The sequence below is a fragment of the Strigops habroptila genome, chromosome 11 (genome assembly GCF_004027225.2).
Source record: "Strigops habroptila isolate Jane chromosome 11, bStrHab1.2.pri, whole genome shotgun sequence".
In the NCBI taxonomy this organism is placed as follows: Eukaryota; Metazoa; Chordata; class Aves; order Psittaciformes; family Psittacidae; genus Strigops; species Strigops habroptila.
In genome coordinates, this window is record NC_046360.1 from 21,075,170 (window position 1) to 21,101,968 (window position 26,799).

General features: G+C 39.8%; 1 protein-coding gene across 12 annotated transcripts in view; it reads right to left on the reverse strand.

Moving 5' to 3' along the window:
• The window catches only part of DOCK3 (dedicator of cytokinesis 3), a 210,935-nt gene that overhangs the window by 30,684 nt on the left and 153,452 nt on the right, over positions 1-26,799 (reverse strand). For 9 of the 12 annotated variants that reach the window (XM_030502044.1, XM_030502042.1, XM_030502043.1 and 6 more), the window contains 15 exons: positions 23,169-23,361; positions 21,164-21,291; positions 20,050-20,196; positions 17,892-17,990; positions 15,733-15,827; positions 14,816-14,891; positions 13,774-13,874; positions 13,440-13,498; positions 10,983-11,131; positions 8,340-8,425; positions 6,482-6,508; positions 6,266-6,361; positions 4,472-4,532; positions 3,953-4,046; positions 2,918-3,066 (listed from right to left, as the gene is read on the reverse strand). In XM_030502044.1, the coding sequence (XP_030357904.1) occupies positions 2,918-3,066; positions 3,953-4,046; positions 4,472-4,532; positions 6,266-6,361; positions 6,482-6,508; positions 8,340-8,425; positions 10,983-11,131; positions 13,440-13,498; positions 13,774-13,874; positions 14,816-14,891; positions 15,733-15,827; positions 17,892-17,990; positions 20,050-20,196; positions 21,164-21,291; positions 23,169-23,361 (1,560 nt within the window). The remainder of the gene's footprint in view (positions 1-2,917; positions 3,067-3,952; positions 4,047-4,471; positions 4,533-6,265; positions 6,362-6,481; positions 6,509-8,339; positions 8,426-10,982; positions 11,132-13,439; positions 13,499-13,773; positions 13,875-14,815; positions 14,892-15,732; positions 15,828-17,891; positions 17,991-20,049; positions 20,197-21,163; positions 21,292-23,168; positions 23,362-26,799) is intronic. The other 3 variants (XM_030502047.1, XM_030502037.1, XM_030502038.1) reach the window with 2 other exon arrangements.

Below are 26,799 nucleotides of genomic sequence, written 5' to 3' on the forward strand. Positions count from 1 at the left end.
ACAGATAAAATCCACTCTGCTACCTGAATATTCTGCAGCTAAGACATGAGACAGAGGAGTGAAGAAACACAATATACAGGTAACTTCTTAGAGAGAAAAGAAAGTTTGAAGATATTTGAAAGGAAAAGAGAATGAATGGGTATCTGAGTCACTGGGAGCCTCGGTTTTAAATTCTGTGATGTTAACAAGTACCATCTTCCCAGTCTAGAAATTTAATATGTAATTCCATGTGCTATGCAAGTGTCACTTCCCTCCAAAGCATCATTCTGCCCCCCTTCAAATGATTTCCTAATGTCTCCACTGTTAATTTCCCTCATTACTGCTTTCTGTTTTGCTGAGGTCTGATCTGTTTGCATGTTCTGTATCATGTCCTTCACTTGAAAAACACATTCCTGTGACAATTACTGCAGCTTTCTCCTATGGCACCAGCAACTCTCAGTTGAGTGCTACTGACTACACACAAGGAGGCACAGATAGAGACACTTGGCATCTATAAGTGCCAGGTTTTATCTACTTACATCCCAGGGTGCCGATTTCTTTTGGAAATACAATTCACATGAGGGTGCACAAGAAAAATTCAAATGTTGGGTATGGAGCACATGATCTAAAAGTAAATGACTTTGGAAATACAGTTTTGGGTCTCTCATAGCACTTGGCTGGCTCTAAGGAGAATACCCACAGTGATGCTGCAACTGGAGCTGGTCAGAATTTTAGTTAGTAAAATCTAGCAGTGAATTGGACAGAAAAGGGTTGTGGAGTTTTTAAGCTATTGCTGTCCAGAAGCATGATCAATCAGGTTCAAACTGTTCCAGTCATAGTCTTCAACTAGAAAACCTTGAGTTTTAACAGACAAAACTTTGAGTTAAAAAAAGAAAGATAAAAATCTTCAATTACAGTTATGCACCTGCACACTCTGCTGACTGAGCCATAAACCAATTCAAAGCATAGGAAGGAGCACACAACCAGAGTGAAGGCTGAAAGGGCTTTCAACACCTTTGTTCCTTCCCAGCACAGGGCTGCTACCAACTACATTGAGAATAGGAGTGACTCAATTCTGCATCCCACCACAGCGCTCCAGGCCTGCCACGGGCCACACCACCACTCCTTGCCCTCCACTGGCATGGCCTTTATGTCAAACTCACAAGGCAATCTGGTGGCCATAGTTTTCCCCCATTCCTGTGCTGAGAAAATCATCCCACCAACAAATGCAGATAATTTACTTCCTTTCAATGCTGCTTTGACTGCCTTTCTTAGTGGAAGATGCCCAGAGCAGCATGAGAAATTTAACTCTAGAAATGCAACAGAAGGACACGGAACAACATATTCCGCTCTTTGGGACCTGAAGAAGGACCATCTTAGGGTCGTGTAGAAAGAAACTATCAGACAAGGTGAGGGAAACAAGGGTGAAGGAAGAAAGAAACAAGGTGAGGGAAGCAAATTTCTTCCACTCCCTGAGCTGTTCCCTGTTACACAGCAACAGAAAGAGTGCTGAAAAGCAGCAGGAGGATTTGGCTTCTCAGCAGCTTTGACTTGCACACTTTGAGTGACATATACACTGCTTAAGTGGATTATTTAGTCATTCGGTTACCATTTATAATAAAGGAGGATTAAAAGACAAAGTCAAGGAACTCCAAAAACATCCAGTGGGGAAAAGCCCTCAAGAGGTGAACACTATAATCGGTTTGGAGTTTTATAGCAAAATCACATCCGTCAAGTTTTCTCTCTCCTTCAGTGCATACATGGAGTGCCTGGTTTTGTTAAAAACACAGGCTCGCTTCTTTTACACAGTCTCTAGACGATCTTTGGTCAGACAGCACAGGACCACAGTATTTGCACAAGTCAGTAATTCTTTTTTAAGTGCAATCTGAAAAACCCTGAGAATTTCTGAAACTGCAGAGAGAACCATATGCACTAGTATTACAAAAGAACAATTCTGGTAAAAACAACCCCATAAATAATTATTCTTAATGAATCACTTCTTCATAAATAGACCATTTCTTCCTACACACAGGAATCTGACTTCCTTTTGTAGGTTCTGCAGAGAATATTGCTGCCCAGTGCAACTTTCTGTTATCAGGGCTAGGAAAGAGATCTGGAATGGCAGCCCCATATAAGAACCGAATCACATTTGTATTTAATGTCACTGTCATTGTCATCACTGGCAAAACCAACCTCGAGGCACACACACAGATGTTATCTTCCAGTAATACAAGCTGCAGGAATTTTTCTAGAGAAAGGCAAAATCTGAAAATATTCTGACAGATGATACCACTTGCAAGGTTCATCTCTGAAATGTTCCCCAAGCACATGACACAAGGGACTTAACACCCACCTCTGCAGCAAGTAAAAAAATAATTATTGTAGGAAGCCCAAACTGAATATGTGAAATTGAAATGTACTGATTTTCTTCTTGTGCAATGGGTGGAACTGCACTTTAATTGAAAGCCACTTGAACAGTGACACTGGAAAGACTTCAGTCTTTTTTAATACAGGGACTGCAGTGCACTGCCTGCCATTTACTTCTATAGCTTAGAAACAAAACAAGTCCTAAAGTGAGTCATAACACAGCAATCTGCGTAGACAACTACAGAATGCAATCCTGACCCCAAAAGCTATGGAACTGGTGTTCATTCTGCCACATCAGGTGATCCAAAGTTTGATTTAAAGGTATAAACATGTTTTGGTGGTTTTCCTGTTGGCCTACTTAAACTAGTTCCAAATGTTAATGCATCATGAAATAACCATATCCATTTTTTAATCTGTTTTTCTTTTGTCCAGAAAGCCAAGAAGCAATGTGTCAAGTTATAAAAGCTTTTGATACAAATTTACTTCCAGAACTGAGAAGATAGGCTTGCAAGCCCTAAGTAAGTCAGGAAAAGGGAAGGAAGCTGCTGGAAGAGAGAAGAAGTTGGCATACCTTCCCTTTGTTGAAGTAATGGATAATCTTACGGCACAGACCTTCCTTACGTTGCCACTCTGACTGAGATGGATAATGCAGGAACTCTCTCAGAGGTCTGTCCTCCCACTGAAGCAACTCACAGTACAAAAGCAAAGTAAATGCAGCCTCTGTTGGAAATGCAATTAGTGAACACTGAATCAATAACAAACAAATACAGCTGGTAGGCTGAAAGGTCACCAGACCTGCTTCCTGAACAGCCTGTAACTTCTGATTTACAACCTGAGACAAAATTCTCAAGACTTAGATGACCATTAATTATTCAATTACTTAAAATAGCAGCACAAAGCTGTTTCCTACGAACGTGATTTTTAGGCACAAATATGTCAAGTTTCTTTTTACTCCTGCTTGATTTAAATGCACGGTCAGACATTCAGATATGTAACTAGGTTTGGAACCTGCAGCTGTAAAAAGAACTTGGACAAGACAAAGTTGGAGTCTTTACACTTTCTAAGTGCTCCCTAAATACTATGGTGCAAGGAAATATGACAAATGATAACAGAATGGTGGTTTTGTGATTTTAAACTTCCTCTAAATTTGATTCCACTGTTGTGATTTTTTGGCTCAGTCTTTTAGAACACTTTAATGCAGAATTCAGAGCGTAACCAAATAGTTACATGGTTGTGTGGGCACAGACATACATTATTTGACTTGAGGGAATGAGCTGGACCTCAGCTTCTTGAGGGTGGCAGAGCACTGGAACAGGCTGCCCGAGGAGGTTGTGGACTCTCCCTCTCTGGAGACATTCCAAACCCTCCTGGACACGTTCTTGTGTAACCTGCTCTTGGTGGCCCTGCCATGGCAGGGAGTTGGACTGGAAGATCTCCAGAGGTCCCTTCCAACCTAAATGATTCTGTGATTCTTACCTTCCCAACTGCCAGAACTGACTCATACAATTTTTTCCCAAAGAATGAATCTGATGTTAGAGTGTAACACTGGGAGAGTCAAAACCTTCCACAGGATTTCAAGCAGACCCCAATATGATGTGTTACTAACCTGTGTAGTTCTCAGCCTGCAAGTGCATGTCACACAGCTTGTGGATGTAGCGGATGTACATCTCTTCCTTGTTAATTTCGGATTTATAGAAATTCTGTGCAAGAAAAAAGAGAGCTGTTACTGAGAGCCTGTGTGTGTAAAGTTATTGAAAAGAGAATACATTATTTGTGTAAAAGAAAAGTAATAATTCTTTTCACATTCACATTGATTTAACCCACTAATTTCATCGTGTCGTGACTTTTTTTCAAGCAAAGGTAGTCAAAAGGTGAAAGAAAAGGCAAGAGAAGTTGTGGAACCTCTGTCACAGGGATACTTAGAACTCAGCTGGACAAGGCCCTGAGGAACCTGACCCATTTGGCTCTGATTCAAGCACAATCCCTGTCGTTCTGTTCTGTCATCCCAGTGCTTGGATTCTGAAGCTACTACACTTGCCTGAAACAGATTCCTCTCCCAACCTTTCCCAGCCCAGTTTTGACAGCATTGCACAGCATTAGAAAGAGATAAAGGAAACATCTTTACCATAAGGTTAACGGTGCAGCCAATTTTCTTGTTTTCTGTTTCATCTCCTTTCATACAGTCCCTAGGAAAGCAGACAGTGTTGAAACATACATCTGCAAAAGAGTCCTTTGAAAATAAATCTGAAGCTGTCTTATCCTCCAGAGTTTCCTCAGATCACAAGCAACAGTTAATCATATACTTTATTTTATAAAGTTCCTCTAAGAAAAAACCCCATATTATGGCTTTAATGATACGAGAACTGAGTGTCCTCTTACATGTGTGCATCGGAGAACAAGCACGTGTAATGACTGCTGCTTCATTTCTCACAACAATCTGAACAAAAATCAGGTAATAGTGGCCAAAAATCATCTGAATGCAAAATCTACTATAAAAGTGAAAGAATATTATTTATGCAGATGTAAATGTTTAGTGGTTTCCTAGTCAAAGGATTAGCTTGCGTGAATTCACCTATTCAGTGTACTGCTGGCACGCTGAAAGATCCAACCTCAGTAATTTTGACTAGACTGCTCACTTTTTCATAGGCAAATTAAATCACAAAATTTATCTTTAGTTTCTGGAATAATTTAGAAATCATTTCTATTCAGGCAGTATGAAAAGTTACAGGCTTCAGAAACTACTAATCTTGACTTGAGATCAAGTCAAATTCAACTCTGTAAAAGAGACAACATTTTTAAAGCGGTGACACAGCAAATGGTTTTGAGAACTACAGCGTCAACTGGCAGCTGGACTCCAAGAGATGCCTGTGTGCTTCCAAAGTCCTCTTCTGGGATTGAAAAGGTTTACTGTGTATTAAAAAAAAATCAATTAAAACCTGGTATCTGTTCCTCAGTTAAGCATGAAAATGTGTATCTGTGTATCAGAGTTGTGTTGATAACAAATGTCATTAAAGAAAGAAACGCTCCTTTGCGTTCCCTTTAAAGGTCTCTCACTACCTGGTCTGGCATAGCAGTTGTACGGGAGCTGTTGTGGGAAAACAAGCAGGAGATCCAATCAAACTGGTAAGGATAACAAGAGCAGCAAACCAGAAAGCACAGGAAATGATTTGGGATTGCAGAACACCGAGCCTAGTCACAGGTTTTCACCTATAATGAGCAGCAGCAGCAGAAATAATTTGCACTCCTGTCAGGAGGCTAAAGATAGAACTATTTGGGCAGTTCCACTGAGTTTCAAATTGTCTGTCATTCCATCAAGACATCTCTGAATGTCTGTCTGTATATATATATATATATGAAATTAAAATACTCTTGTAACTGAATGAAAGCTCAGCTGTATTGACACAATAGTCCTGCAAGCTTCAGTCTAAAACTTAACAAAGGACACCTAATTTAGAGTGGAGTCTTGCACACATGAGTCACCAGCTGACATGTCACTCTCCTCACATGGAAAGTTTTCTAGCCCTGCATGAGGCATTCAGCACATCTTGGTCCAGCAAAGGCATTTCAGCTCGTTCTTGAATTTAGCATCTGTTTTGCTGAGTTAGGTGAGCACACTGCAGTGATAGAAGGAATCAATCATTTAGCAACCTGACTAAACCTCAGTACAAAGCTACAGATTGAAAGATTTCCTATCTTTGCTGTTATCAGGAATGAGCATACAAGGATGAGAATTAGGGCTCTGGGGATGAGGACTCGGGATTTTTGCTCAGAACCCAGCAGCACTGGGTTGGGCTTGCTTACATCGTACTTGCCAGCAGAAAAGCATGTGGCTTGATAAACAATAAATACTCCCTGTAGAAAAGAAATTTGGTACTACCTCTTTACACACTTCTTACACTTAGAATATATAAGCAGGTACCTGTAGTCGAGCAGACGCTCCATGAGACGAGTAACTGATGTAACAAAAGAGATGCCAGTCTCCCGCCATGTTTCCTGCTCAATCTTCTCCAGCAAACTGTTTGGAGATGGAAATACAGCAGATGAAGCTTCCAAGGAAGTACATGTGCATGCAGACAGCCACAGAAAACTTGGGTTTCTCCCTCATCAAACAAATTCATAGAATTAACTATCTTACCTGGGATAAGGCCCAAAGAGCTGGGTTCTACTCCAGGCAGCATGAAGTAAAGACAAGGAAATTACAGAACTGACAGGAGAAGGCAAAAGTCTCTTCACATTGCCATTTAGAATCTAGGAATAAGAGCAGTGCTCATGGCAAGAGTTGATGCCCACAGTATTACCTGTAGCCTAGAAACTGCAAACAGCAGTCAGGAGTTGGAATGGAGTCTAATCCTACTGCAAATACCTCTTCGTTGCTCATCCCTATGTGAAGTTTTGTCTAATCAGCAACCAGCAAACCTTAAATCACAATTTATTTAAACTGTAAATAAAGGCAGTTTGTTCCTGCTCAGCAGGCTAGACAACACAGTGAGCATCAAACTGAGACAGCAGTGAAGGGTGCGAGAAGGCTTGAGTGAGAACACTGAAAAACAGATTTTAAAAGTGAAAAAGGAAAGCAAATTTACATGCTAAATAAACTCCATCTCTGAAACTCTATCTCTCTGGTACAGAACTTGCTACTTCTGTACTGGCAAGAGGAAAGAAATTCTGTTGGGTGTCACAGTTGTCCTCAGAAGAGGCAAACTCTTCTGTACTGGAATGATTTCCAGCTGAGGGAGCCCATTCATATTTCAGCAGTATAGTTGAGACTGCAGAATTCAGGGTCAACTGTTCATATCACACAGCATTTATTAGCTTTGTGGAACTGTTTCCTCAAAGTTCACATTGTTCTCAGAACTCAGTAGCAAACATAAACTAAAAAGTTGCTGGACTTCCAGGCTGTTTCTTGGTATTACATCCAGTTGCCCTCACCTAACAAGCTACAGTCCCTGAATTCTAATGTTTCAGGTAACAAATGTCTTCAACTGGAGCAGAAGAAATGCACAATACTCCTCTTGCCAAGTAAATGAAATAAAAAAATAAGAACAGATAGATATTTTCTATCTGAAATAGCCTTATGTTATCTGCAAACAAGGTGCCCGATTTCCCAAGGCTGAATATATCCAAATCAAAAGTGAATACATTCACGTGCTTCCTAAGGATGAGCCCACAGGCTGGGCAGGCTTCTCTAGCTTGAAACTGAATGAATGTGCCATTGTAAATTCAGAAATACAGATATTGGCTCCAGCAAAACAAAGGTTGAGTCTCAAACTGCTGCCATGCTACTGGGGGCCACATAAAATGGGCTGGGATACATGGCTAAGATTCTGCTCTGTGGCTCACTGGAGCACTAAAAGATTCAGGGTTAACGGGTCTGGACTCTGAGTTCAGAATAAGTTCTTCTGAAATAAACTAGGATCACTGGAAATTAAATTTGGAGACAGGTCAGTAATCAACAGAGAGGAAAGTCAGATGTAAAGTCTGTAGGTTTATCCTGACAAGGACACATGTTTGGTGTGAAAGGAAGCACCTTGCAACTGTTGAGCCAACCAGAACATGACCTTCAAAAACTGGAAGAAGCAAAAGACAATGCTGAGGAAAATCTCTAGTGCTCTAACAAGGCCTGACTTGCTTGACAGTACGGGCTTCCTCTAAACAATCCTAGGGCCACGATTTCACTTACTGCTATGTAAAAAGAAAGGCACTGGCTTCTCTAGCAAATCAAGTTTTGACTGAAGGAGGACAACTACTTACCTGTGCAGCATTATATTAGATTTCACAGAAAGAAGACAGAGAGAATTTAGGGGTTTATATTCCTTTCAGAATTAGAGTGATGCATTTGTATTTCACTAAGGCATGTCACGAAAACCTGCCTGAAAGCCCATTATTGCTTTCTCTGAGGATCGGCCCTGGAGCTCTGACTGCACAGGTTGCTACTTTTGACTCTTTCAATGACCCTGCCCCACACAGAGTGAGCAGACACTGGCATAGCTTACAGCAGGCTGAAGAGTTCCCTGTAGTTCTCATCACCTTTTCCTTCAGACACCAGGCTGTCCAGCTTATCGATCAGCTCAGCTTCCACCTGGAGGAAGAAACAATTGGTTACAGATCAGCTGTTCATGTAGAGACGAGCTCCAAACACTAGGAAAACCAGAAGGTGGTTTTATTTCTCAGCCTTGGGGCTGCCCGCTTCTATGTGCAAGTGATTTACTGCTCCTTGGCTCAGTTAAATGGGCACACACTTCTTATTTTTCAGTGAAATAGGACTAATACTAAATTATCCTTTCACTTAGCAGGGTCTAAATGAGCATCTCAAGGGAGGTAACACTTCTTCCTCAAAGACCTTCTGAAGTTTATCTCTTACCAAATAAATCACTCAGACACACCTCTGTGAACCAGTGTATCAGATAAACTAAATCCTGTACTGTCACAATATCCATGCAGAGAAGCTAATTCATGGTGTGCTTGCCCCTGGTCTGGTGTGATGGTTCTGCTGCCAAGTTAAGTCATTTCCAGTCATCCAGACATCATTACACTGGAAGATTATTTGTTCATTAAATCACAGATTTGTCAAGCCTATCTATGATCATATGATGCATTTTCTTTTCACATGACAGTATCATTATGTTTCTCTTCCCTTAAAAAGGTTTTGAGTATGTATTCATTTCCCCCCAGTCTAATACCACCTATTATCTAGTTTGATATCAGACATTACCATTAAATTGATTCAAGTACAAAAATCAATGTGCCCAACATTAAACAAAACCATTTCATGTAGTCTTGGAAATCTTGTAGAAAACACACCTTCAGTCCTACTGAAGACAGAGGTTCCTAAAGGTTGAACATATTTGAGAAATACAGCTTGCTTTTATTTACAGACAAGCATTATTTGAGTTTCTCTGTTTTTCAGCTGCCAAATTGCAAAGAAAGGAAAGATGAGAAGGAAAAGCAAATCACCCAGTGGCACACAAATGGGGCTGGTGCTCTTGTCGCTGGAAATCATTAAAGGGTGACCTGATTTAGCCCGTGAATCAGACTGCACCGAATAACAATTTGGTATCGCTGAAAAAATAACCTTAAAATGTGAGAGAATAAAAAAAGGGCTTGAAAAGGAACTTCCAGGATTTTAGTATTTTCTGAGAACCGGTTCAGTATTCCAAAAGTAAAGAGACGCTCAAAATTTAAAAAACTACCCTCTCCTTGCTTGGGATCTACAATGACTGGACAGAAATCAGTAATGCATCTATCAGCCCAGCTAGCTGGCATTGCACTGGACAAGTAGTCATTTCCTGGTTCCAGCAGCTGATGTTATTAAGGTTTAATACATCTTGTGCTATTTAACTATTTCATTCTCACTAATACACATGATTATTCTGTCTTTAATCTTAAAAAGTTCCAATATATATTTCATAAAACAGTGTGGAAAATTGCTCCACAGGTGATTTAAGAAATATCTTGGAGCTCTAGTTTAGAATACATTACTGAGTGCAAGAATTAAATGAAGATTAAGAAGAGTTTATCTTAATACATAAAATGTAAATAGGTCCCGAAACTTGAAGATGAGTATCGGTACTTGTAACTGTACATGCCAGAGCAGGGATTATTTTATTGTTAAGCTAAAACAAACAAAAAGAGGACCATGATCAAATGCTACTGTAATAATAATAGTAGTGAATAATAGTAATAATCAAGGGAGTTGAAGAGGAATAAAAACATAAGGTCCTGGTAATGCTTTTCCACATAGCCTTTAATAGGTCAGGTTATGGAAAAGGTCTGTTATTCTCGACGATAGTTTAGATCTGCCATTTTAATGAGTGTGTGGATGATAAATAACCATATGAATTATGACAATTTAAAGAAAAGGATTTACTACTTCAGAGCACTTATCCACAGACACTTGCCCCCAGTATTTCCCCAAACACAGTAACAATGGAGCGCTGTCATCTGAAGATCCAGTCCAAACTGATCCTTCATTATTAATACTTAGCACTTCAGGAATCTGTTTTGCAGGGAAAAATTTAAGCAATTCTCTGGCCATGACTGGGCAACAAAATGCTGAAGACTCCTCTCCCTGTTTTGCAATCAGAGCTCACAGCAGGTGGAAACTACAGATCTGTTGTTGAGCATAATCATTCCAGAAGGGCTACTACAATTGCTTAAAAAATATACAATCCAGTCTGTTTTGCAGCATTATTTAGTTATACAATACCACTTCCTAGCTGCAACTTGAAGACAGAGAAGCAAAGACCACTGTTCTCACAAACACTGCCTAAATCTTTATAACTCCATTTGTGATTCTCAGTCTGATCTATTTAACGGTTGACTAATAATGTACGTGAAACCAATGGGAGCAGTGAGAGCCCAGAATTCTTTTCATCTCCAACATGATGAGCACATTGCTCCTCTTCCCTGCATTCCTGGGAAATGCAGCTTGCTGTAAAGTGTACTGTTTAAATTATCTTGGGAGTTTTCTAATAGTTTTGTGAATTATGCTTTAAATGTTCTGGTTTTATATATTTACATAACAACATCTTCAGAATCAGAAACGGCTCAACAAACAGATACAAACTCCTGGCTTCCAGCTGGACACTGCAGACAGAGCAAGGAAAAGAATACAAATGCTTGGGAAGCCACTTCACCTGTTTGAAGTTGCCGTTCTTTCTCTGCTCCCAGTCCATCATGTCATGGAAGATGGGGATCATGATATTCCGGACTTCTGGTTGTGGAACAAGTGTAACACCAAGAAAGGGGCCAATCATTCCCGGAATAAAGTGAATCTTATGTTCACCTGTACAACACAAAGCAATTGTAATTAAATAAAAGCCTTTGTTATTTGTCACTGAGAAAATAGGGAATCCCTGCAATACTGACATATGCAAAGTACTCAGCATGAGCATTAGAAAAGCAAACACATTCTTTTCCTGAAGGGACTGGGAAATGGTATTTGCTTTATACCATTCCTTGCAAAGGCTCTAAGAGCATTCTGAATTTCACTGTGAAAGCCTTCAGCAAAGATTGTCAGTGCATTTTACTTGCAAAGGAATTCAAATGTCAAAATTAACCACTAAAATGGGGAAAAGAGCCCACAGATACTTCTAACTTATGAAGAAAATAATTTTGAAAGGGCTGGTGGGAACAATGGTATTTAATAGAGCATATTTAGATTTCAAAGAATTACAGAGCTCCTCATCCTCAGTGCTGTGGAAGTCTCAATTTCATATCTGAACTTGACTTAGGACCAAATTGCTTTGCTTCTCAGCAACAGAAACTCAAGGCATTTTGCCAACAATCTCTTCCGTGGCATGCTTACTGTGCAGTCCCAGAGAATAAATCAGAATAGTCATGTTTGGAACAACGTTCAGTGATAAATATCTGTACCTACAGATCTAAAATGGGCTTCTCGCTTCTCATTTGAATTTGCCTAGCATTGTTTTCTGGTTATTCGATCTCTTTTATTGGAGAGCCTTCTAGTCCCCACACAGATGCTTAGAAATTGTGATCAATAAGCAATACAGTCTGGCTGTATTATCTCAGCCGTGCTAGACGAGTCAGGCTTATTCTGTATTTGATAAAAAGGCATTTTCTTACTTCCATAGTCATCTTCCTGACTGTTCTCTGAGCTCTGTCCAACTTGTCTTTGCTTGTTTTGTTTTGGGTTTTTTTTGAGCAGGAAAGCAGGACCAAACTACTCTAGAATCAGGTGCACTTATGCAAAAACTGTGGCAGCAGTATCATCCCTCTTCTCTTACTAAGGAGTCTTACACATTTTCTCCAAGATTATGCTGTCTTTTTTACTCATGGCATTTTACAGGTAGCTCCCATTCACTCATTATCAGCATGATGCATCTGTAGTCCTTGTTTTCTCGAACAGCACTCCTACCTACATTCCTACAAATAAAATGTTTGGCTGTTTTAATATATTGCTTGCAGCCACATTATCAAGTTATCCAATCTCATCTGTATCATTCCTTTACCCTCTTAATGATTTACCTGTTCTCACAATGTTCTATTATTTGTGATCTCTATCAGCAAGCATTTTTTTATTTCCATCTAGACTAACTACCTGCTTCAGTTGTCCTCTAACATTTCCATAGGTATCATTTTTGGTCCCTGAGGGAGGCAGGGCACTGGCCTAGCAGGACTTGCTCTGATGCCACACAGATGTTATGTGGCTCTTCTATTAATAAAATCCTGATTAGCTAAATTACCTAAACCCAAGACTGCTGCAGCACACTTCTGAAAGCACAAGTCCTAGATGAGAAAATCTCCTTTTACCTTTTGAGACCTGTGGCAAGATACATTTTCCCCCATTCTGTAACATGCTTAATCTCTTAATTAAAATATATAGGAAAGGAAGTTGAAATTTTAAACCACAAACATTGTGTTACTGTGGACAGGGCTTTTGGTTTGGATTTTCTGTTTTGTTTTTTTTCTTTTTAAAGTAGTAATGCAGAATTTGCTGTACATACCAGATACCTGAAGACACCAAAAAAGAAGCTTCAGTGTATGCCACTTCTGGGCTTTATTATCAAACACACGTAGCTATGGTTTAGTGGTGGACTTGGCAGCATTAGCTTTACAGTTAGACTCAATGATCTTAAGGGTCTTCTCCAACCTAACTGCTTCTGTGATTCTATAATTCTGAATTAGGACAACTTCAGTTTTTGAATCATCTACAAACTTGTAAAGTTGCTTTTAGCTGTGAAAAACTGAATTTCTGCTTTACAGCCACAGATTGGACGAAAGTCAGAGAATAACAGCATATCTCCACATGAACCTGACTGTACTGCAGTTGAAGGGATTAGAAAAAGCTGATCTTATATTTGCAAATACATAAAGACTGTCACTGATGTGCCAAAACAACTAAAACCTGCCACTGTCACACTGGAGAAAGCATTCACATTTAAGGAATGCATTATTTCAAACAGATAGTATGATGGGACAGCGCAGAAGAGAGTTTTGGTGGGAGCAGAGAAGTGCTTCCTGGTTTTACAGCTCTTAAGAGAAACTAAGTATTCCATGATGCTGCCAAAAAAATAAACATTCCAACAGAAAAGCAGGCTTTGGTCGTTAGGACGGAGAAGGAAGAGACATACCCAGGTTCTGCCACATGCTGAAGAGCTCATATGCCATCATCACTCTCATATCGCCATATCTGAAAGAGAGGAGATGGACAACTGCCTAATGGAACAAGAACTGGCAAGGAAGTGATGTTAAAAAAATGCAATCAAATTCACATTTAAGTCAACATAAGAATACCAAACAACTTTACTCATCACTGAACACTGTATTAGGAGATGTACTTATTTATTTCCCATGCATTTCCACATCCCAAATTTCATAATAAATCACAGGGACTTGTGGTGGAAAAAGAAGTCTCCTTTTTGAACTGGCAGAAAAGGCTGGGAACCCAACAAAACATGTTCTTACTTATCCAGGATCTTCTTCCGCTTAGCTGGTGTGGCACTTTCTAGTTGGAGGCTTGGCTGGTTTATAAACAGCACTGCCAGGCTGAAGTAAGAGTTCCACACCTGTGACACAGGAAGGAAGTTTACAACATGACATTCCAAGGATTAAGTTCTAAACAAGTGTAGCAAGACAGACAAATGTTCCTTTATGTGCAGAATCAGACTGCTTCTTTTTGTAAGTAAGACATAACTTAATCAATATGTATTAACTATTGAGATACTAAACTCTTAAGGATACCAATGGATTACTTAAAACCTGGTAGGAACTACAATTAAAAACCCCAAGAAGGTAATGCCGTTGGGCTTTCCTCTTAGCACCAGACAGAGTTCAGAAATGAGTAAACATGATGACTTCAGCAAAGTTATAAACTGTTTTTTCTGTAGGCTAAACAGATTTTATCCCTCAAAAATCCCCAGAGAGTACATTATTTCAGGAATGAGAGCCCTATAATTTGGTCTTTTTTCCCAAAAAAGGCTTTTGCCATCATGCTGTGTTGTACATGTGCCGAGGTACATGTCTGTTAGCTTTTCCTTAGTAACACTGAACTTGCTGCCCATTTTCAACTACATCAGACAAGGGGAAAACACTCTCCAAGATACTGTGTTCCTCCAAGTTTTAAGTCAACAGCCAGAAAGAGACACCTCTGGGAAAGGAAGATCATAGATGCCCCAACTTCAGGAAAAGCACTGACTGAGTTTACATTTCATTAGCCATGAATCTCTAAGACATCACACTTTGTTAGCTCCACTGCTTATGAAGATACTTGCTCCCTTTATGAGGGGGCTCAATCTTCCTGATTTGATCTCACTTTGCATCTGTTCCACTGCCCCTCAATTCCACAGCAGATTCAAAGTTCAGTCTTTTTATCAGTCAGGTCATCTTCCTCATAGATACTCACATAAATGCTGCAAGTATAATGAGCTAATGTAGAGAACAGCTCTTGTTGATTTGTTACTGCTAGTTTGAAAAGATGTCATAACATTTGTTGAGTATCAGTTCTTACTTTAAAATCGAAGTCTGTTTCTGTGAAATTCTTATGCAGTGCAGAAGACAGGTACTGAACTGTTGTAACTATGATACTGCAGTCAGAGACAAAAAAAGAAACCAGAAAAAGAACATTTCAATCTGGCGTATAACATATTACAGTGATGTTACTGTATGTACAGAGAGAGGCATCCTCCACAGAATCACTGATTAAGTTTGCATAGAAGTCGTGTATCTTTCTCTGATTTAATGAACAATTTGCACTAAGTAATAGAGATTGAGAATTTACACAGGAGCATTTAAAATCCTGTCTCTCTTGCATGGCTGGGCCATGTCACCACTGCTGAAACGAAAGCATACACCCATCTTCCTCCCATTTGAAACATAAAGACTTTTTTGTTTGTTTGTTTCCCCGGAGAAGAGCATTTCCTAAAGTTTGAGCTACTTGTAATACACTTGGTGTCATCACGAGGGTCTGCCCCTCCTCTTTGAAAATCACTGAGTCCACCTGCTAGGTAGGTTAAGGAGTGATGCAAAGAGCCAGATGTTTAATGCTGTAGTTTATTGGGAAAGGGAGTTGAGAAGCCTGCCCATTGCTACCACTCGGTGTGGGCAGCTGTTCCTTGCTATGCATTATGATAGTTGCTGTGCCACTCTTACCCTCAATGCAGCTACTTCAGCTTTGGGTTTAAGCTTTTAACTCTTGATACCTGTGCATACTAGGAGAGTTTAAGAAACAGAATGAGTACAGAAGTCCCAGTTTGGTCCTGAGTGTTAAACTAATTGCAGAATGAGAATAAGCACTCCAGAGTCCCTGTCTCCATCACCAGATCTCGGTCTGATGAGACACACTGCATCACAGGTCTTATCTGTCTAGCTGAGGAGGAAAAATTCCAACACAGAACATCAACAGTTTATATGTGCTTTTCTGCTTACTTGCTGGTGAGCAACCTCATCACCATCCAGTCTCGAGGAAAGACACTCATTTTCATCAGGTTCCGAAATACACAGAAAATCTTCAGGAGGAACTCCTGTCACATAGGCAAAAAAAATTAATAAAATCACCAGACAATTAAGCTGAGCGTGCTCCCCTGGAGCTTTGTGTTACTAGGCCACTCACCTGAGACCATGGATACAACATACATGGGGATATGGCTCTATTCATTTCCTATGCACCTAATACGTACTAAACAAGCTGCATCTTAACATCTACACTGGGATGAAAAACTTCCTTATGTGTGTAATTGTGTATGACTTCCCACAGTTGGAGCTATTTTCAAATAGACTGGAATCCTAATCATTTTTTAATGCATTCATTTCATTGATGTATCTTCCCAAATTTCTTTGCACTTATGTTACAAATTTGACAAAAAGCACACCCCCAAGCCCAATAAAACTTCTCATACACTTTTTTAAGAGTCCCAGAAACTCCCATTTCTGGCAATGTGCAGCAGAAAAGATCCCTTAACCACACTCAGCCGAATATTTGCTTTCCAAAAAAATCCCCAAACCTGAAGACATTTCTGGGTTTTGGTTACCTGCACCTCTATGTCTATGAAGAACAACAGTGAGGATGAGACACGCAAAGCTGCTGGCCTTGCAGACTATGATTTTATTGGTTTGTTTTAACTCTACACAAAATCAAGACAGCACAGAAGTGGCAGGGCAAGGCTTCTTCAGAACTGTCCAACCATGATTCCTTTTTTGGGGCAGGGGGAGATTCATATATCTTGGTGTAACTGAGCTAAGAGTAAAGCACCAGAAGCTCCTTGGCTTCTGGCCTCATTTTCGCCTAGATGTAACAGTAGTAAGTGAACACAATGCCTTTCCAAGCAAGAAAAAGTATTGGAAATATTACAGCAATATGTGAAAGGGAAAAAATGTAATATATATATGTATTTAGGAAAAAAGTTGGGTATAAACTCTTCGGCCCCTGTGATACTCCTGGAACATATCCTTAGATTATCAGAGATACAACAGTGTTTGTTCTTATGCATATAACGACCAATTTCAGTTCAATGACAAACCTTTTCACTGGTCTGACATAAGAACTATAATTTAGCTTTTAAAAATACCTATTAAAAATAATATGAATTAATTTAGCAAATCATTTTCCTATGAGCAATTAGAAAGTTACCTGAAAGGTAGTAATCTCAGATAACTATCAACCTGGGATATACTGAACCCAGCAACCTAAAGGTAAAAAAAATTATCATCCCAAATTTATCTCCCTGATTTATTCAGCCTCTCTATATGCACATACAATATTTAGAAGCTGAAAGCCTATTCAGAGAGGACTTATCATTGCTTCTCCCTTTCATGTGTTAAGTCAACATAAGTGCCTGCCACATTAGGTTTTTTTCCTTATTGTCCATATTTGAGTGGCATGCTAATCAAAAACATTTTATATAAAATCTTATCTTTATTAAATTATCCTGCCTTTTAAACAGTTGGTGATTCTCCTCTGTTTTGTGCAAGTTGAGTTATTTTCCGCTGTTGGGAGATGTGCCATTTCAGAATGTCAGTGGCAGAACAGCCACCAGAGGTCTGTACCCCTCACCAACCTCTTCTGCTCCTGAAAGGCCATAACTCAAGTTAGTGCTCACAAACTTAGGAAGCATGCAGCAGGTGGAGTAGCACAGTTACTGCTTTGCCAAGAAAGAGTTCATCTGCTAGAGACATTTGTATTCCCCAAAAGGCTTGAAACTCTCTTTTGGCATAAAATCTACACCCTTAGCAAGTAAGCTCCAACACATATTGAACATCTAGTAACATGTTATAGAACAACTGACCTCACTTTCACAGGATTTAGAACCCCTGTTCCTTTGACTATGTTCTATGTGGTACAATAACGATATCCTTTTGTGCCTAGTAACATCTATCTTGGGACTTTATTTGCTGTTACGAAGATTCAGTGCCCCGTGGTCTTAAATGTTTTTGTAATACAACACCTATTATTATAAAAGTGAAGGGAAGGACCATGAATAGAGTGCCAGTGAATGGGAATGATCAGCAGAGCAAGTAATGATGCAAGGATTCCCCTTGGCTCTCCCATTCTGAGTGAATCACCCTACAAACATGATGTTCTGTTGTACCTTTAGTTCATCCTTGCTTTGGAAGTTGTCCAGTAAGTGCTGGAAATGAGTGTCTGACATCTGACGAAGCAAAGATAAAAGGCAGGAGACATACTCTCCCTGTTGACCAAAATGAGAAACTATTTCATTTAGACAACCTGGAATTTCATAAATATAAAACTCAACCTGGGGAAGGGTACAAAGGGAGGGGTCTGAAATGGCCCCAATGCCTATGAGAGGAAAGCTTTCATGCACAGAGATTAAAAAATACTGCATGTTAACAGTTCTTGAATTACTGTTATAGATAGGAATACACCTCTTAGAGGCTCCTCCACAGACGCCAGTTTTAAAGGTCTTTTAACCAATGTTGTAGTCTAACCAAAACCAGCTTAAAATGATTAATACAGAATTGCCCTCCAAGCATGCAGCTTTTGACAATCATCTCTTTCAGTTTTTTAATATATTATGTCTCTCAAAGGTGTGATTGCAGCTCATGCAGACATACCAGGAATTATTTAAACTAATTGGTTCAGATACTGATATCATGATGACAGCACAGCATCACTATGGGCTACAAAAGGTGTCTGGAATCTTGTAAATACTTGGCTTATTATTGTGCACCAAGTTATGTGCTGTCATAGCTACAGTACTAGCAGTATGCCAGCAAGATGTTCTGAATATAGCTTGGGTAAGCCTACATGAGCTACAATTACACTTCTGGCCTGCAAAACAGATGCACCCTAACCAGTTACCACAGTATCCCAAAGTGTTTTCCAAAGATGAGCTCCCCCATTTTACATATCTGAAAGCAAAGCACAGAGAAGTTAAGCAATCTGTCCAAGATAACAAGCAAGGCAGTGCCAAGAACGTAAGGACTACGTCTTTTGACTGCCAGCCCCTTGCACAACACTGATTTTTTCTGCGACAATGAGCACTTCATTTGGAAAATATGCAAACTACTTTCTAAGCAGTATCTAATAAGATTCCACATATCACTGTACTGTGAAATAGAAATGCAGGAACAAATACAAGAGGATTTTGTACTTTGGACTGTCTGTCCCATTTTAATTTTATTTTCTAATTGGCTCAAGCATCTACCTGGAAGCTTTGCTGTAGGTTGTTCCAATAAACTTTACAGGGCTGAACTTCGTTAGGAAAAAAAGGATGCTCTTATGTGTGAGGTGGCATGTGATAAAAAACAGTAAGTCAAATGGTGGCAGTAAAAGGAAATTGAGATGTTACTGGACATTGGCAAGGTAGCGTCTTTCTTGTTTTGTATCAAAGAACATGCCTGAAAACAACTAAATCCCTTGTTCTTTATTAGGATTCTACCATTTGTTACTTTATCTGAGCTAACATGGAAAGATACAACCTTTTCTCTTTTGTGAGAAGTGTACTTTAGTGTGTCTCTGCCTCCAACAACACCGCTGAGGTTTCAGCCTGATAGAAAAGTAAGTCAAAAAAAAGGGATGTTCTTCAGAACAGCTTAACACTGTGCAAAAGCTGCATCAGAAACTCTGACATGCAAAAATAGACTACAATAAGCTAGAAAAGGCCAACAAATCCAGAATAGAAGAAAACTGAACAGCAAAATTCTATTCTTCTCCTCCTCCTCCACTGCATGTCAAAAAAAATTTCTTCCCTGTGTTTATGCTGACAGTCTGCACAGAATGGTGGCTTTTCCCCCTTCTCCCACCAAGCTCAACAGCTCACCTGACTTGGGATCTATTAATTTTATGTTCTGTTTCATTTGCATGAAATAACCAGTGAATTTGGACAGAAGCTCTCCAGGGTGTTAAGAACAGGGACTCGTCTCACTGAACATTAGGAATCAGAGCCTGATACTCATATAGCCCTTGGTGACACCTATTTGGGGGTAAAGACCTTGGCAGCTACACAGCTACCATATGCCTCAAGTTCTAAACAGTAACTCTCAATTACAGCTGCAAAGACAAGTAAGAAAATAACCTGGAAATCCACATAAACTTCCTGATCTCCACCGCTTCCTGCAGACCTCACTACTGCACAGAAGAAGGAATGGATGTGTGGCTTATTAAGGGAAGGAGATAAGGCCCCAGGCATTCATGCAGCAGAGATGATAATGAGGTGCCAGTGGTGGTGAGGGGCTGAACCAAAGGTTAGAGAAGCAGGAAATAGAAACTGATTGTTAGTTACTAACAGTGATTTCTGCTGTGCACTGCGGGCAACGCTGCCCTCTTACCGCCTCCTGAGACTGCGATTTACTCATGATTGTAAGCAGAGTTTGTAAAAGCACATCCAGGAGGCTCTCCACCATCATCTCAACCTCCTCCACGACATCTCCCTCCTACGGTAAGTGGTGAGCAAACAGACAGTTAGAAACTGGAAAGAATGGAATTAGCAAAGACAATTCTGCTGAGCCATCCATACCACAAACTCGTTTTGATCGAGTGCTTCGCAATAGAGGTTCAAAGAAGTACAATCAAGTTCCACATTGGTACCAGACATTGTTGCGATGCCAGTGTGTGTGTGTGTGTTACCTCGTCAGTCTCTGATGGAAACATTCAGGGTCACAGCCATAAAGGTAAATCTATAATCAAAGGTCTGCATACACTCTAGAACACAATGGGATCAAATTATGTTCAGGAACCTTCATGCCATGGCAGTATTATTTTAGCTTATTACCATAATACCTTTCATCTCATCCCTTTCACACAAAGCCATAACTTGTAATTGAAAGTACACATTGGTATGAATTATATTTAGCATCATGAGCTTCCTCCTTTAGAGTCAGGTGGGGAAGCTTCCCCACTCTCTGTCTGTGAGCATTGCTTTAAATGATCAAGTTACCATTTGAGATCAGCGTATTGTGATCATCAAAGCCGAGTGTTCAAACTCAGCAGCAACTTCCAGAAGTAAGTGTGATTTCATTGATTGGATAATTTTAGAGTATTCTCTTAACATGAATCACAAAGTGCTAGTTACTGTCTCTTGCAGAACTATAAGTCCTAGAGCTGTGTAAAGCTTTTAAACTCCACTGACATCTAAGTTCTAGGCTTGGATGAAGAAAATTAAACAGTGTCAAACTCAGTAAATGCATATGCTTTTTTCCCATCCTAACAGCAAGAACACTGTGTAATCAGAATGTTCTGAGTCACACACACAAAAGCAGACCCTCATTTCTCCTGCTGACAGAAGTTAGGAGAATTTCATTTAAAAAAACCCTGTAAAAATCCTATGAAAATCTCTCAGTCTTTATTTGACTAAATAAGTGATGCAACTAAAAAAAACCCCAAACTCAAGCAGCAGATTACCAAAGAGCTGGTCTTGATTATGGAGAAGATACTACTGAGGATCCCAGAGCAGATAAGTAGCTCCTTCTGCTGTCGTAGGTGAAGGTGAATGTGGTGAAGAACTACAGGTAGCAGGATGCGCCGGGACTCTGAAAGAATGAAAATCAGATTGCAGGTTATTCCAAAAGAAAATTCAATTCCAACCATCCCAATGAGCAGCCTTTTGGTATCCAAACTGACCTACTGACACACAGCACATCTGATTAAGTGGTGCAACCTCTGTTGTACAGACTGTAGTACACTTCTCTAAGAACTGTCTCTAATGAACGAGTAGTGTGCCTAGTTTCTAAAGTTTGTCAGTGCAGTGTACATGATGTTCTCAACAGTGATTCAGCCTGAAACAACAGTTGTGAACTGAGACTTTCTAATGTTGATTTATTTGGTGCAAACCCATCCTCACTTCGTGTTGCTTTCCAGTTCTATTGTCAACAGCTAATAGAGCTTCTCCAATGCATGCCTCTTGGAAGCTGGCTAATTCTTCTCTTTTAGCTGGCTTACAAACCTTAATCTTATTAAAGAAGGGAGAGCAGGTAGCAGCTGCAGAAAGCAGTAGCCAAAACTGGAAAAAAGAAAAAAAGAGACAGGGAGAAGTGGCAACATGTCAGTAATCAGACTGGTAGGAAACAGAGAAGGAAAACAGGTCATCACCATATGGAAGACAAGAAAAAGAGAATGTATGTTCCTTTAAATTGAAAGACTTGATGAATTGGTAGGGTGGGCAGGCAAAAGAGAACCTGGGAAACTAGATTCATTTTCCCAAGGACAGATAGGACATGGGAGAGACTGCTGATCCAGGAGCATCAGGTCATGCTTCCACGGCAAGGAGCAGGAGAGGGGTCTACCATTATGTTGGGTGGAAAATGTGGCATCTTTAGAGTCAGGGCTGCCTTGCACAGCAGGAGCCTTCTTTCTGGCTTTTGACGCTGTAGTGAGATGTCACGGTGCTCTGCAGCAGCTAAAAGCATCGTTAGTTGCCAGTGGCATTGTAAAGGAGACATGAAGGTTAATAGCAAGGACTAAGCCCTGGGCCCTGGTGGAATGTTACACCTGGCTTTACTGAGAAGACAGAAGAGGAGGTTTTTGTCCATGAAGTGGCACTGACAAAGACAAATATTTTTATCAATAGGTTCCCAACACTATAATTAGATCATTTTCACTGCCTGTTTCACAGCCACCTTTGGACCATTCACAGCCATTTCACAGCCACTTTTGGACTCATTCTCTACACTCTTATTTTTTGACATGATTTTCAAAAAAAAAAAAAAAATTTAAACGTTTATAAACCATTACAGTGGATGGTTTAAACATAATTCTGTGCTGTTATCATTCTCACCTTGCACCGAGTAATTTGAGCGAACTAACTTGAGATCCTCACTAGAGGGAAGATAAGGCCAAATGGTGCTTTTTATCTTGCACTATTTCCTTCATAGCTTCTTTCCTTCCTTTACGTACAAAATAAACGCACAATCTTCAACCCTTCTTTGTTCAATTAATTCCTAAAGGATTACTAGTACGTTGAGTTAAAGAAATATTAAAGTTATAATGTAGGTTAAACATACTTTAAAAGAATGTGGTGGGTTTCTCATATGAATTTATCTTCCTGTTTCTCAGACCATAAGCTTGCTGGGAAGGAGGTTACCCTCCTATCCATGCAACCACAGAGGAGTAATAGAAAGTATCAAGAGAGATTTGGCAGTGTTAATAATTGACTTGATTTGTTAACGTACATATTTTTATCAACCTTTAGTAACTACAATTTATCTATAATAGATTTATAAACATCTTCTATCCCAGGGAAGCTTAAAGAGTAGCCACAGTGAATATATGTAACAATGATGCCACCAAGATAAATTTACCAGGATTATTTGCATTCAGTAATGAATTATTTGCAACAGTAACAAGTAAATGTAATGTGTTCTTACTCTTAGTTAGCAGCGAGACTTAGCCTCAGATACCTCTGTCTTACCTGGGAAAGAGAAAAGGCGGCTGTCAACAGTGCGTGCAATAGACTGTAGCTTAACCACATCCATGGACTGCCCGATGTGCACTGTGCTGGGCATGCTGCCCAGAGTCCCCCGCACGAACTCGGCTACTTCCTGCACAGTGAACATCTGCAACAGCTCATCAAAGATAGCGGGGAAGGAGTTCAGCAGAGCAGCCTGGAAGAAGTAAAGGTAGAAACTGAATATTGAATATTGAAAATACTGAATTCCATAACTGCAGCTAAATGCAGTGAAATAGAAGCAACAGTAAAACTGTATTAAGGGTCTGCAAAAAGCTACTGAACAGTGCACTATGGCTGGTGCTAATGTTTTGCAATACCTAAAGTTCACAGTGAACAAACCACACGTAGTATATTAAAATCAAACGCTGCTGAAATACTAAGTCTTATGATAAGTGGAGCACATACCTACTGCAAAGATTCAAAAGGCTGTATTTTAGCACACAGCTTATAAAACAATAAAAATCTGAAGTAACAGAAGACAGTCCATTTTTGTTTATTCACTTTTTTCAATAAATACTAAATTTGCTTCTGATGAGAGTTCCACACCAAGCGAGCAAGCATTTTGTACCAAGCAAGTACCTGAGACAGTTAAAACTCCTCAGAAGTATTTTGAAGACCATGTCAACAGACCCTTAACCATAGCAGCACTGTCACGTGGCATTACAGCGTTTCTGCAGTGGGGTGGGTGTGATTTCATGTGAAAGAGGCATCCCATCATGCAAATGAGTGTGCATGTGATTCTTGCAGTAACAGGCATGTCCAGTAAGCTGGAGCTATCCTTGTAGGTGTTTCTTGAAGTGCAGAAACAATAGCACAACCACAAACCCAACCTCTTCATCTCTTATTTCAATTAATCACTTTTGCAATTAATTTCTTCGTAACAGCAGAAAATTCCCTGCATCACCCCATCCTCAAGTTCCACAGACTTGGTGTCATACCTAACAGCAGCCACACACCTCTAGTTTTAAAACTCTTCTCTTTCTTCCTCTCCATCCTGCACAAGGTCCGTGCCTGTTCCCTCACTGAAACTACTAAAATTCCTGGCTGGTTGCTTTCGCTAGCTGCTGCACAGCCTGGTTTTGGGTCAAGTGTCTTCACCCCCCCTCACCCCAGCCACAGCCCCCCCGCACACCTCCCTCCTTGCTGTTGCCACCCCTTTGCCTGCAGCTCTCCACACAAACCCCACTGACTTCCTGCATAAGTTCAGATTTACCAAACGTCTCTGTTGAGCTCTGCCCTTCCAGAGTCTTATCACCTATCAGTATTTTCTTCTATTCTGCAAGTTCTCCTTTTCCTCACAGATTTGTTTTCTCATTGCCTAAATATTTCTGTACCTCTCTCATGCTGGTTCTAACACTGGCATGCCTCTCCTAATCCCATATAATATACAGCTTCCTTCTTTGTCAAGTCTTTCCTCAAAGTATCTTTTCCTTCAAACAACAGTGATATCTATTTAATAGTCTTTGAGTAAAGTCTAAGTTATTTTTATAACTAACAGTGTAGAGCTCACTAAATTATTCTGAATATAAATTTACCTCTTTCTTCTTCACACTTGTTCTCTCTTAACATCTTTTGTTACAATCAATTCAGATTACACAAACCCACATGTAGCCTCCTGGGTGTTGTCACCTATTTGTCACTACATACATACAAGGTACTAAAAAAATTGACAAATATGAATCATTTAAATACTGCTCATGGTATGCTTGGCAACAGCTGCAAATGCAGTCATCATCTTTATCTTTGGGATAATATAAGTGAAATTACAGTATTGGCCCAACAAATCCTTATGGGAGTTTTCCTAAACTTATTTCTATTAAGATAAAGCAGAAGGATTTCTGTGGTGATTTAGGGTATCAGTAGCAATCTAATGATACGCATGGGATCTCTTCAGGAAGCTTTGGAGCTGTCTTGAGGAAGAGCTACCTTTCATCAGTTCCTTTTTTTTGTACAACATCCTAAAATACGCCGAAACATTACTCATGTCAAACTCATTGCCTGGAAGGACATAATCAGTTTTAATCTCATTGCTTTAAAGAACTATATTGAGATCTCTCTAATATCCTGGATAAGAGGACAAGTGTGAAGAAAATGATGTCTCCCAGGGCCTCGAGCGTTTCTGTAGATATTTAACTGTTGTCCAGCTTTCCAGAACTAGTACATAAACTCCTTGGATCTCCTGAACGATTCGACATACACACTCTTGTATACGCCCTCAGTACTGTCGTTGTGTGTGGATGCCATAAGCTGTTCCATTAATTACTTAAATATTCCATATTTCCTAGTTTTAAAGTATCAGCCACTTCAACATTAAATTCCACTTTATATGCAGGAAAAGAGGGTTTGGGGTAGGGAAAAGGGATTAATTGGGAACATCCACGATGAAATACTTGTGCAGTTCTGGGGATCATTACTTACAGAATTAAATGACGGCCTTGAAGTACCACCACATTTTTGTGGGGCACAAGTCCCAGCTCCGCTCGCCTGCCCTCCAGGCTGAGAGGCCTATGGGGCAATTGGGATCAAGGGGCAACATAGTGGCAAGGGGGAAACAAAAAGTAAACTTTTCAAAGATTAAACAAGGACAGACTTTACAAATTACAAAAGTCCAAGGTAAGAAATACCATAGTGAGAGAAAGGAGAAAAAAAAAAAAAGAGACAAAAAGGGAAAATAACCCCATCCTCAAATCTATTATTGTATTTGTGATCAACACAATTGAAAAACAAAGATCATCCCTAACCAGACTGAATTCATAGGATGCTGTTTCTGCTGTCGCTTCGCCTGCAAAATTCTGTGCACTGATTTCTCATGTTCCTGGCTCATCTTATTATACCCGCTAATGGGGGATTAAATAAAAGATTAGAGTAGCTGTTCTCAAAATCTTTCAGAGCAGCTTCTTACGAAGGAGATCACACTGCTGGCAGCTTCCTTAACCACTGGAGTCACCCTGTTTTGTTGCAACGTTCACAGCAACTGCTTCTTTGGCAAACTACAGTAGGTATTCAGAACATCTGTAAACAGTAAATTAGTGATTACAAATCATCTTCTTCTAGGGGGTCCATTTTGACATTCTCTGAGCTAAGGCACACACAACATATGTCACATTACTATTTAAAACTTTCAAACACAGAAGTATGTAATTTAGTACAGTGGTCTTTAAAATATGAAACAAAACTTAGCAGCATCCTTACTCACTTTGAGCAGTACCTTAAGCCACATGAAGTCTTTGTGAAGTCACCTGGGCCATATTCAATATAATGCATTCAATGTGAGTGTGGGTATCACAGTATGCTTGTGGTCAGGCTGCATGTGATTCTGACTCTAATTTTAGGGTATGCTGGAATTAAGTTTATCTGACTGTGACCAATCTGACTGTACATCAATCAAACTTCTCTACTGTGATGTTGCTATGACCCTAAGTATTGACTTGAGCTACTACAATAAAGGATTTAAAATTTCTTGAAGCCAACCGTAAGACATAAGAGATTTGAAAATACAGTTTACTTTTGTGAAGAGCAAAAATTATATTCTCAGGTGACAAGTCACTTTCCTCTTGAAAGTTCACAGTTGAGCTCACCTGCATCTGTGAAG